The 12,170-nt window shown below is 36.2% G+C and overlaps 1 protein-coding gene across 3 annotated transcripts in view; it reads left to right on the forward strand.

Moving 5' to 3' along the window:
• Positions 1-375: 375 nt before the first annotated feature.
• Positions 376-12,170, forward strand: part of LOC107100027 (single-minded homolog 2-like) — a 19,395-nt gene continuing 7,600 nt past the window's right edge. For 2 of the 3 annotated variants that reach the window (XM_015398364.1, XM_015398366.1), the window contains exons 1-4: positions 376-699; positions 8,645-8,727; positions 11,432-11,542; positions 11,656-11,764. In XM_015398364.1, coding sequence (XP_015253850.1) covers positions 525-699; positions 8,645-8,727; positions 11,432-11,542; positions 11,656-11,764 — 478 coding nt within the window. In that variant the 5' untranslated portion in view covers positions 376-524. The remainder of the gene's footprint in view (positions 700-8,644; positions 8,728-11,431; positions 11,543-11,655; positions 11,765-12,170) is intronic. The other variant, XM_015398365.1, reaches the window with a different exon arrangement.

Below are 12,170 nucleotides of genomic sequence, written 5' to 3' on the forward strand. Positions count from 1 at the left end.
ATAATGGATGTCTATTCTATTAACATTTCTCTGTCTGTAGAATGGGTCTGTTCTATGTGTTGTCCTCTCCATTCAGAGGGCCCCCTGCCTGTCTTTGCCTAGGGCCCCACATTTCCTAAATCTGCCCCTGGTAATGACCAGGGGCCTTGCGGCTGCAGCTCTGCATGCATCAAGTAACAACATTTCACCTTTTTTTCCTCATTTTGATTCAGTCCAATAAGGTACATTGTTTTGATTTGTGGGACAAACGTGAAAAAGCGGCACACCCCTTAAATGAATATTCCGCCCACAGAGGCAGGGGGGCCTGGCCCTCAGCTGGATCCTTTCAGGCGCTCCTGCAGCTTCATAACCCAGCTGCAGTCAGAGGGACACGGATGGAAAATACAGATTTTAAGCCGTTAGTAGTGAAACACCTGGGAGCAACTTTTGTTCAGATTATTTTGGGTTGAAATGAATTTATTTCTTGGAGAACTTCTGGAAAGACGATTTTCTACGTTTCTTTGAGCATAAATCATTCCCTAGAGATGAAAGAAAGATCGAAAAACGCTGCAAAGACGCGCAGAGAGAAGGAAAACGGAGAGTTTTGTGAGCTGGCGAAGCTGCTTCCTCTGCCGGCGGCCATCAGCTCCCAGCTGGACAAGGCCTCCATCATCCGCCTGAGCAGCAGCTACCTCCGGATGAGAGCGCTCCTCCCACACGGTACCACCTCATCCAGAGCATTTACAGAGAAAATGATGTTTATTAAAGAAAAGCATTCATTGGTTTTCCTTCACTAGAAATATTGGCAGATTAACCTAACAAAACATAATAAAGATTATCCTTAAACTGCTGATTTACTCCCCCCAAAAACATTTTCATTACGTTTACATCATTAGACATTTGAATTTCATGATAGTTTTAAAAATTTATCTTAAAGCCTATAGTTTATAAATAGATTCATAATAGGCTATTATAATTTTATACATGTTTTTCATGAATATAACCTGAAAAAAAAAATGCAACTGTTTGTTTGTCATCTAATCAATCATGAACACAATTGGTTTATATCCTAAAATAAAATAAAACAATTGTGTTAAAGTAACTTAACATGATTGAATAGATGTTAAAAACCGTTAAATGATCACGTTAATGCCGAGGGAGAAGGACATTTTTTATTTACTTTTTTAACCAAATATATATATATATATATATATATATATATATATATATATATATATATATATATATATATCATAATAGCATAATTACAATAATAATAATAGTAATATTTATTATTATTATTATTCTACGTCCTTTCCAGTTTATTTGAGCTAAAACTAACTCCCAATAAAAACCCTTTATGGATAAAATGATGAAACGACCAATTGTTTAATTTGCATGATTTTTTTTAAGCAAAACGAGGCTTTGCTTTTATCCGCTCTATAAAACCTGGAACTCAACGCTATTTCTGACATTTTGAATTGAAAAAGCTTCCTGGATGGAAAAGAAACGTCTGCAAACCTGAAAAAAAAGTCAAGTGGATTGAATTTTTTTCTTTTCTACTTCTTTGGAACCAAGCCGCAGAGTTTTTCCTCACTTTTATCCTTTTGCATCCTTTGTTCTTCCAGAGAACTTGTCTTCTCTATATCTGCATGCTAAGACACTAAAATCGCTCATTTATGCGCAGTTTTTGTAATTTGTCATTTCTAGCTATTTTGTTTTCTTATATATTTCAGTAATTTAGAATAAAATTGTGTAATTTAATTTTTATATCTTCAATTTTTTATGTTGTTAGAGCCTCCCATTAATTGGAGTAATTAGGAACACAGCAGCTGCTGGGGGACGGGAGGTTCGCAAAAAAATATTTTCTGACCACTTTTTTAGAGGTTCAAACAATAAATAACAATATTTTTCGTTTCTACTAAGTTGCAAAACATTTTAGTAACTAATGTTTTGCGCGGGCCTTAGTTGGAAATGTTGGTGTTTTTGGAACAGAAGGCCGATAAAAACACCTAAAGTAGGACAGATCTGACGTCAGAGGAGGGTTGCGGTGAAAAACCAGCGTTTCTGCCGCGATGCTAGAAAAAAAGAAGCAATTATGAAAAACACATCCAATCTAATGGAAAGCAACTAAAAAAGTACCTTAGAGAAAACATGATCAAATATTTTTGATTCCTGATTGAGAAACTCTGAACCATTGGCGTTTTTAACCTATTTTTGGCGGGTTTGAAGCAACCCTGATTTAAATCAAGGCCCCTAAAATATGAGTTGTTGTTTTTTATTTTGTTTTTGTTTTTCTAATACCGTCTGCTTCTGTTGCGTCTGTTTTAAAATAAATAACAAAAAAGGTGATATTGGAAAAACTACACAGTATTTGGTTATTTAACCCCTTCAATTATGTTCTGGTTCATCAGAAATAACAATAAACAAACAAATAAAAAAGGTAAACAAGCCTAATGGAGATCATAAACCAAAGCAACACTTTGAAGCAATCACTGCAATCAGGTGTTTCTACAATATTCAGTCCGATTTCTGCACCTATTGATGGTGTTTTTTATTTTTATTTTTTATAATCCATTTTATGATTGCCAGTCTAAAGAGGGAGAAGGGGGAACGGAGCAAGGTGTGCGAAAGGTGAAAGGTCAGAAAAAAACAGGTAAAAAAAACAGAGAATAGCGACAGAAGTTAAACTGGCAAAGAAAAACATTTCATTCAGTTGACTATTTTACATATATCAGGGAAGTTAATTTGGCACAAAAAAAGGGAAAACTCATTTCATGAAAACTGATTCAAAGGTTTCCATGAAATGAGTTGATTTAAAAGCTTTAATTGGTTAGAATATTCTTCTAAAAATGTTGCTTTTTGCTTTGCTTGTCAGGTTTTGGCTCATGTCTTAGATACAATGAATTAGTGAATGATGGAGTCTTTAGCAAAATGCACTGAACAAGTATTAAAAAATATGTGTAGAAAACAGTGAAATGAATCTTGTCTGGTCAGACAACTGTCTGGGAGCTCAGCCTCTGATCCTAGAATCGCCCCTTTTCTGTTTATTTTTATTTTGTTGTTATGCAGAAAAGAACATATGTAATGCTGAAACTGCTTCATCAAAAGATAAAAGTCCAATAGCCTTTAGGTCAAAGACAGTTTTTAACTAATATTTTTAAAAACAGTTTCAACACTTTTGTATTTTAAACCACATCAGTTGTGAATATGTTTAGCTTTACAAGCAGCTTTAACAATTTATTTAAATAAACACATAATTTGAGCTCTTGGAACAATTACAATATTACAATTTTATTGCATTTTTTAAACACTGTTTAATCATTCCTACTCCCAAAATTATTAATTCACATGTTACATGTTTAATCTTTTTGTTAGTTGCATCATTTTACCATTAAAGCCTTTCTTTTACTTTCACAATGGCCTCATGAACACTGGTGACCTTTGAAAACAAAATTTACCATTTACCTAAAATGACAGCGTTTAAAAGATATTATTCTATATATTATTCTTTAATTATGAAATTATTCCATACTGTTCAATAAATGATCAGTGTTTTTAATTCAGTGTAATTTTCATGTGAATGTGCTTTACTGGAGGCATCCATGTTTGTCAAAGAACACTACTGCCACCTACTGGTTAGTGACGTCACGGTGCGGTATCGGCTGTTGATCAAGTCCCAGTGCTGTATCTGGTGTTTGTCACAACGCGCTATTATCCAAGTCATCTTGAAAACATTCTTCTTCCAAATGTTGGCTACATATTACGGATTTTTTCTCTGGCCAGAAGTTCGATGGCAAATCCTCCCTCTTCAAGTTGGCGATCCAACGACCAACCCGTCCGTGGAGGATCAGGAATCAGAAAGGTGGAATAACTCTTTTTTTCACTTTTACCCGATGTATTCCAGCATCCAGATGCCATGCACGTGGGCATTGTCAGTTTCACTATAGCTCTGGTGAATTTCAATGGTGAAGTCCTCTGGAAATCTTCAATAATTGTTGTTGATTGCAGATGTGTCTAGTAGTTCCCATTGATTTAGCTTGTAAAGCGGGGAGAATGGCGCTAGGCTTACCGCACCGTGACGTCACTGTCATTATCCGATCCGTACCGGAAGCAAGATCCGTACCATCAGCTCATTTGCGCGTGCGCAAACAGAATAACTTCCGGTGGCAATATATCCTTTTTCTTACTTTTTTATTCTTTTGTATTTTTTAGAGGCATGGGTTTCTTTTTGTATATCTTTGTATTTTCGTCAATATTGCATTTTCTAAAAATAAAAAAACAGAAATACCGGTATAAAAAAAACTTCAATCACCTTGTGATAGTTACTTCTACTGCTCTGAGCATGCGCAAATATACGTCACACAGCGTATATATTTAAATTTGTTTAAATATTTGATTTGCTCTGTACTTAACTATGCACTCCAGCAGTACTGATCCCACAATGGATTCATTTGCTACCTTTCGTGATCTGCAGTTTTTCATTGATAAGGGAACATTTCCCGAAAATTTGGATTTTTATTCCAGAAAAATGACGTCAAGCAATACAATGGATTGAATTTAAAAAGCATCCATTTCTTCCAAAAAAGTCTTCAATATTGTCTTTACGATGTAGTTTAGTATTCTTTAATTATTTAAGGATATAAATAAAGTTTTTTCAGTACCGTAATTACATTATTTTTTGGTGACCTGGAAGTTATTCTGTTCGCGCAGGCGCAAATGAGCTGATGGTACGGATCGTGTTACCGGTACGGATCGGGTAGCGACAGTCACTGCTGGAAGATGGCAGGGGGGGAGGGGTTACTATATTTGGGCAAAATGGCCGCTCCTGGACTCAGTGATCAGGACAAAAATTATTATTTTTATTTTTTTTTTACTGATTAATAGTAAATTCATTAAATCACAGTGAACGTTTTAGTTTTAGGTATAAATAATGATCCATTGATTATTCCTTGCTGACTGGAATTTTCCTTTATAATATATTCTTTCTTTAAAGGTTTAGAACCTCCTTTTTTTGGCTCTTTTGGTTTTATCAAAACATCGTTTTACTTGCTTTCTTTGAAATGATTCGCTCTTCCCTTAAATGTTTATATTCAAAGCCTTTATCCCATTATTCCACCTTTGGACCTTATTGATCGGATTGTTTCCTTTATAGATGGAGCCTTCCTGATTACCTCAGGCTGACCCCCGCATTTCTATCCCTCCACTTTAATTTCCTCCTTAAGCCTCCGCCTCTTAATATAATCTCCAGGACTGCTTTTCAATTTTAAGTCCCTGTTATTAATTTCTTTTTGAAATAATTAGTCACACCACCAAACAACTTTAAAAAAGCTGATTTTTAAAGTTACATTTCAAAGGATATTGTACTATAATAATGATAATGATAATTATAAAGCTTTGTTACATTGATACAAATACATGAAGTCAGAACTATCTGGGCTTTAGTAAAAGGCTTAAAGAACATTTCTATTGTTTTGGTTGATGGAGAGTTTGGTTTATAGATTAGAGAAGTAGAACCAGCACTGAGATTTAGTGGATGAAGGATCCAAAATGTTTGGTTCGAAACAGGAAAAGTAACTAGAGTCTTAAGGATGCTGAGGCAGCTGGACCAGGGCCTCTCGCTGGAATTATAAACAAGACGATGCATCGATGTCTTCACCTGCTAATTGAAGGCTTTAGAAGTCAGCAAGGGGAGTTTACAGGATTACACCATCATCAGAGATGTGGAGCCACCTGTCAATTAATCCTGGAGGCCTGTCAGCAACTGACCAATCTGGTCTTCTGTTCCCCCCTAAAGAGGTTGGGGTTACAATCATAGCAGGAAGGAATCAACTCACTTGAGTTGAAGCCTTGTTGGTCTATAAAGCCTCAAACTCAACACTATTTCTAACATTTTGTCAACGTCTTAAAACATCTTCAAACTTGGAAACAGAGTCCAGTGGATTGAAATACTGGGAGGATCATATTCTTTGGGTTTTCCAATGCTTTGAATGACCTTCCCACCAGGAATTCTGAAAGAAAAGATGGAGGGCGCCATCAGGAGTGGATCGCCGTCTAACGCAGTAAATACAGGATCATCTCACTGTTTGCCTGTCGCCTGACAGGCTTGTCCTGACTAAGGTCCTGTAGAGATCTGTGCTGCACCACAGGGGCTCATCAAAGTGATGTGTCATTGTGGGCTGTTATAAGCCTCCAGACTCAACCTACCTGACCGACAGAGTTTTTGGAGTACAGCTAGATTCTAAATCAATTCCTTGACTCTTAAGTGGCATCATTAAATTTTATGTCTTATGTTGGGCCAGCATCTTATCTGCAGGTCAGAGGAGTCTTCAAATAGGCTCACTTGTAAGGCCACCTGGATGATGACAGAAGTGTTGCACGTTTTCCACCACATGCATAAAGCTTTTACAGATATGGAGACAAATATCAGAGAGAGCTTGCTGCACCCCAAGTGCACTAAAGAGCATCATCGCAGACCTTCCACCCAGCAGCTGTGTCACTGTGAAGGTGGTGGTTTGACAGGATCCAAATGCAGACACAATACTAAGGTGGTAAATTGAATGTTTAGATAACCAAAAGTTTAAAGGGGAACACCATTTCTTTTTTTACATTGACCCCTTGATTTTACATTATTCCATCATGTTCTACTCACCCATATTAGTTTTGTGTCATTTGGAGCCGTTCTCAAGCTATTCCGTTAGGTTATATCCAAGTAACGTCTTCCTATGGGTAACGACTTGAAGGCACAAACTAAACTGTTCATAATTTATTCTTTATGGTACGCCAGCATTCAGAACATGTAGGTAAATCACTGTCCCCCAGACATCCACGGTTATATTTTTTATATTTATATTTTTTTTAAACAAAGCAGTGTGTGTATGACATCATCTGGAGTTGTGACAGGCAGCTCGGGCCACAGGCGGCTACGCTCTACCCCTTCTATTCATTCAGCTAATCTGAATCGTTCATTTCCACTTCTAGAGGGAGATCATCTGTGGTAGCAGCACTAGACATCTTCCAGGCATGTGAGGAAAACTAGCAGCAGTTCAGCGGACAGGATGAATAAATGCTAGCCGGTCCACGCGGTTTTTCTTATTTTCAGACCAGCTCCAAATGACACAAAACTAATATGGATGAGTAGAACATGATGTAATAGCGTAAAACCAAGGGGCCAATGTGAAAAAAAAAAAAAATAGAAAAAAAAAAACGGTGTTCCCCTTTAACAGAAGCAAAAATCCCAAAATATAAATCCACAAAAATCCAAAAATGCTCAAAGCCAAAAATACTCACAACAAGAAGATGCTTCCAAAAGAGCCAATGAGTATTTTTTTCATTCCCGTTGCTACTTTTTTTTCTTTTTTTTCCTTTAAGTGGGCTGCCTTTTTTCCTTTTCATCTGGAATTTTTTTTATATAACATTCTTAATAAATTAATTAAAACAAATAACAGTCATTAAAAAGTCCCAGCAGACTACAGGAGGTCCAGGAAGATTGACATGATCTTCTGTATGAAAAGACCATAAAGTTCCCGGAGGTTATTATTTCCTCTGACCTATTCTGGACTGAGAACGCCTTCTATCTGATCAAACATCCCCAACAATTGTTCCACTTTCTCAGGAGGTTGAAATGAACTGGACTCACCTCTCAACTGCAGCCCGTTTTGTACAATATGGCAATTAAAGGGATCCTGTATATCAGCTCAGCTGTCTGTTAAAGGAGCTGCGCAACACAGGATAGGCCAGGATGGTGAGGAGTACAGGGAATTCTGGGACACAATTAGCCCCAATTAGCAAAATATTGAAATTCCTGTTGCTCTTCTCTTACTGAACTCCAAGACATTTAAATACATTTTAAAAGGAAATACTAGAGTACTTTATTAAGCATCCTGGCAGACCTGTTGGTCGCTCATTGTTTTCTTACTTAATAATGTGTTTGTTTTTGTCTGCTCTTAGCCCACTCTATTTTACCTCAGGGATAAATTAAGTTATCTGTTCTATACTGATCTATTGTGTTCTATTCTGTTTTAATCTATCATGTTCTATTCTGTTGTGATCTCTTCTGTTCTATTCTGTTCTATTATATTCTATTAGATGGCACCTGTGACTGGCTGTGTCTGCTGCTGTGTAGATTATTAATTGTCATTTTTTCCATATTTGTGATCATATCAGCCTAAATAACAAATGAGTGTGTCTTGGCTTTGATTTTTATATATTCTATTCAATTCTATTCCGCTCTATTCTATTCTTTTCTATTCTGTCCTGTTTTATGCTGTTCTATTCTATTCTATGATGTTTGATTCTTTTCTACTCTATTCGATTCTGTTCAATTCAGTTTATTTCTATAGTGCCGACACAACACATGTCATCTTAAGACACTTTACTGAGACAATCCAGCCAGATCATCCAGTCAAATTGATTCTATCAAAGGAAAACCAGTTGATTGCTTTGACTCATCAACTCAAAGGTAATCCCTCACACTTAGCATGCTTGTAGCGACAGTAGAGAGGAAAAACTCCCTTTGAACAGGAAGAAACCTCCAGCAGAACCAGGCTCAGTGTGAGCGGCCATCTGCTGAGGCCGACTGGGGTTCAAGGAGACAGAAGCAGACATATTCATGTTTAGTCTGATGCATAACTTGAAATATTTTGTCATCATGTCCATCATACAGGTCTTGGAGAAGGGTGGGACAGCTTACCAAGTTTCGGTCCTCTGGGCAGCTTGACCAAGGACCTGTGCTCCCATCTTTTACAAGTTAGTATAATCTGTGATGTTTGGAATGAGAGTTAAGTATGTTGTCTTACTTAACTAGTTTAATACTATCTGTGCATGTGCACGTGTGTGTTCTCTCCAGATACTCCTGCTTCCTCCTACATACCAAAAACATAACCATTAGGTTAATTGGCGCATCTATAGCACCTCATTCAGCAATTATAACTTCCTGGTGTTTAATTAATTCATTTTTCTTTGTATTGAACTCAATTTATTTTCATTATTTTTTTTACTTTTGTTTGTAGCACTTTGAGATTGGCTATCTCTATGAGAATTACACTACAAATAATTTTTAGTAATACCTTTATCGTTATTTTATTATTATTATTATTGACCCCATCCAAACACATGACTTAGAAACACATCAAGCTGCCAGTATCACTAATTATCTGCTCTTTTTCTTAAAAAAAAAAACTTTTGCACATTTTAACATCTTATAGCTTATATCACTTGCAAAAGATCAGGCCCATAAATTGAAACAATGTAGTAGAAGAGGCTGGCTAAAAAGCAGCAGAAGAGCTTTTATTAATAAACATCTTTACCCTGAGATGTGTTTCAAGGTATTTCATTCTTTTAATTTGCTTCCTTTTTTGTTTTGATGTTATTTTATACTGTAGTTTATGTGAAAACTTATAAATACTTCATCAACTTGTAGTGTATTTGGTGTGAATTTTTTCTCTCCTAATTAATAGCAAAACAATAGTTTCCAATCCAAAAAAAGTAAAAAAAAATAACAATAAAAAAAAGTTAAAAAAACAAACCACCACCAACATTTGGACACCAGAACAGGAGTCCAAATGTTGAGGTGCACTCTGGGGTCGTGGAAATAAAGTCTCTCATGAGCATACGAATCCTAAATACCTTTCTGTGCCATATTTCCTGTTCGATTCTGTCATTAGACTGTAAATTTACTAGTCCGCTGCCGTGAGCGGGATACCTCTTTAATTGGTGACCTCTTGATGTTGCCATGACAACCTAGCTTCCGTGAACTAAATCAAAAGCAGAATACACTTAACAGTAAAATAAAAAAGTCAAAATCATTTCCCTAAATATTCATAATAAATATGTTAATTGTGCAAAGTATTTTTAATATTTTTTTTTTCAACAGCAGCTAATATTTCTTGCCATCATCATAATCCTCATTGTTATGCAGGGGACCAAACATCTCGTCTGGTCAGCCAGGCTACCAGTGACCCTTTTCAGAGGCATAGGCCAGTATCCAGGCTAACAAAGACCTCACTGAACTCCATTACTAATGGGTGGACCTGTTTTTTCCGATTCAATTTGTGTTATGTTATGTTTTCTAAGCCATAACATTTTGAAATGAAAAAGCTTCCTGGATGGGAAGTAAATATCTTAAGACTTGGAAGCAAAGTCCAGTGGATTGTTTTCTTAGTTTTTTTGTAATTTCTATGACCTGGTTGACTGCGAATCTTCACCAGCAATACCTTCTATTGATCAGCATGTTTTCTCTAAGAGGTTCACCAGTCAGAGGAGCCTGATCAATGGGAGATTGCTCCTCCCAAATGTAGGACCAACAGACTAAACTGCTTTGTTCCTCAAGTCATCAAGCTGTCAACTCCTTTTTGGGGGAAGGAGGAGGTGATGGGAAGAGGGGCAAGGGTCAGCACCCCCCTCCTTGGACATCTTATAAAAAACATTTCCTATTGTCACTCGTGCAATATTGTATTCTCTTACTGTGCAATAACACATGCCAACTACTGTGTAGCCTGTGTAATTGTTTTTAACTTATTTATAAGGTCAGTACATCTCTGCAGTACAAGTGCAATAATCCAAGTCAACTACTGTGTAGTCTGTATTAATTTTACTTATTTATATGGTCAATACATTTCTGCAGTGCAAGTGCAGAAATTCCAAGTAAACTAGTGTGTAGTTTTCCCTTAGCTCTATACTGTGTAGATATTTTTATTTGTTATGTCTAAATTAAACATATTCCAGGACATTACAACTTTTTTGTACTTTAAACACTCTTTTTAAATCATCTGTTTTATTTTTATCTTTAATGTCATCTTGCTTTAGCTCTTTGTACTCGATATAACCTAATGGAACCAGAATTTCCCTTAAGGAGTAATTACAAGTTTTAAATAAAGTTGAGTCTACGTCTAAATCTAAAATTGTAATTTGGAAATTAGTGTCATTGCAATTCAAAATATTTTACAATGTTTTAAGATATAAACTCTTGTAAAAATAATTTCTGCCTAACAGATTCGTTTTTACAAATAATTGAGATGAACAGACGCTTTTTTTTACCCAGATAAAGATTATGGGAATTTATGTAAAATGAGAATTTCCAAATATTTTTCTTCTTTTATAAGGAGAAATAATCTATCTTGATATTGTTCCAAATCATTTCAGAAAAGAATTAAAAAAAAACTAAATAGAACCGTACCAGCAGTCCATCATGGTAAATGGTAAATACTGCTTTACTCATTGATTTTGGTTTTACAAACAGCGTCAGGAATCCCTACTGATTGCTCATGTATTTGTATTTAACCAGGGAATGTGAATCTATTTATAGAAAAATTACAGTATCATCAAATCAGTATTTAAAAAAAAAAACATTCATATGCAGGCAGAAGGTTTTGTTCTGATGATAAGGTTCTTTAAAAAAAAAATATTACCAATTTTATATAAAATATCAGCTGCTTGTCACTTTGCTCCTCAGACTCTAGATGGCTTCCTGTTTGTCATTGGACCCGATGGGAAAATAATGTACATCTCGGAAACAGCATCAGTCCACCTCGGCTTATCCCAGGTAGGGCCCTCCCTCCTTCAGGTCTGTAGGTTTTTGATAAAATGTAGCAACAAATTTGTTTAGTTGCTTCAACAACGTTCAATTGTTACAATTCCTGCAAGAAATATTAGCTGCTGTAAATGTTTATGTTGCAGGTGGAGTTAACAGGAAATAGTATATTTGAATACATCCACCCATCAGACCACGATGAGGTGACAGCAATACTAAGTGCTCAACAGCCACGGCATCACTACTTCTATCCAGGTACCACAAGCCCTCACAGTTTAGGAGGCAGTTTGAATTTTAGAAATGCTCATATTTTGTATTTTCATATCATCTTGTGTAGAAGTGCTGCTATACTGTAAAAATTTGAACCAGGAATGATGTAACTTGGCTAGAAAGCAACATGGAAAATCCTTTCAATCTGTTGTGTGTGGAGGGATGAGGTGTGCCTCATGTGTTCATCATTGATTATGTTAGGTCCAAATAAACCTGCTGTTTAATAATGAAATTAGCGTTGTAGTCAAGACCCCAAAATCCAACACGAAGGAGTACAGTGACAGAGACAGAGACCTCTATAGGCTAAGACCTTCAGAGGGCAAGATCGAGACAAGGCAGAGACCTTTAGAGGCTGAGAAAAGGGATTGGCCTTTAGAGGCCAAGACAAGGC

This window comes from Cyprinodon variegatus, unplaced genomic scaffold, assembly GCF_000732505.1.
Source record: "Cyprinodon variegatus isolate N-32 unplaced genomic scaffold, C_variegatus-1.0 Scaffold931, whole genome shotgun sequence".
Classification (NCBI taxonomy): domain Eukaryota; kingdom Metazoa; phylum Chordata; class Actinopteri; order Cyprinodontiformes; family Cyprinodontidae; genus Cyprinodon; species Cyprinodon variegatus.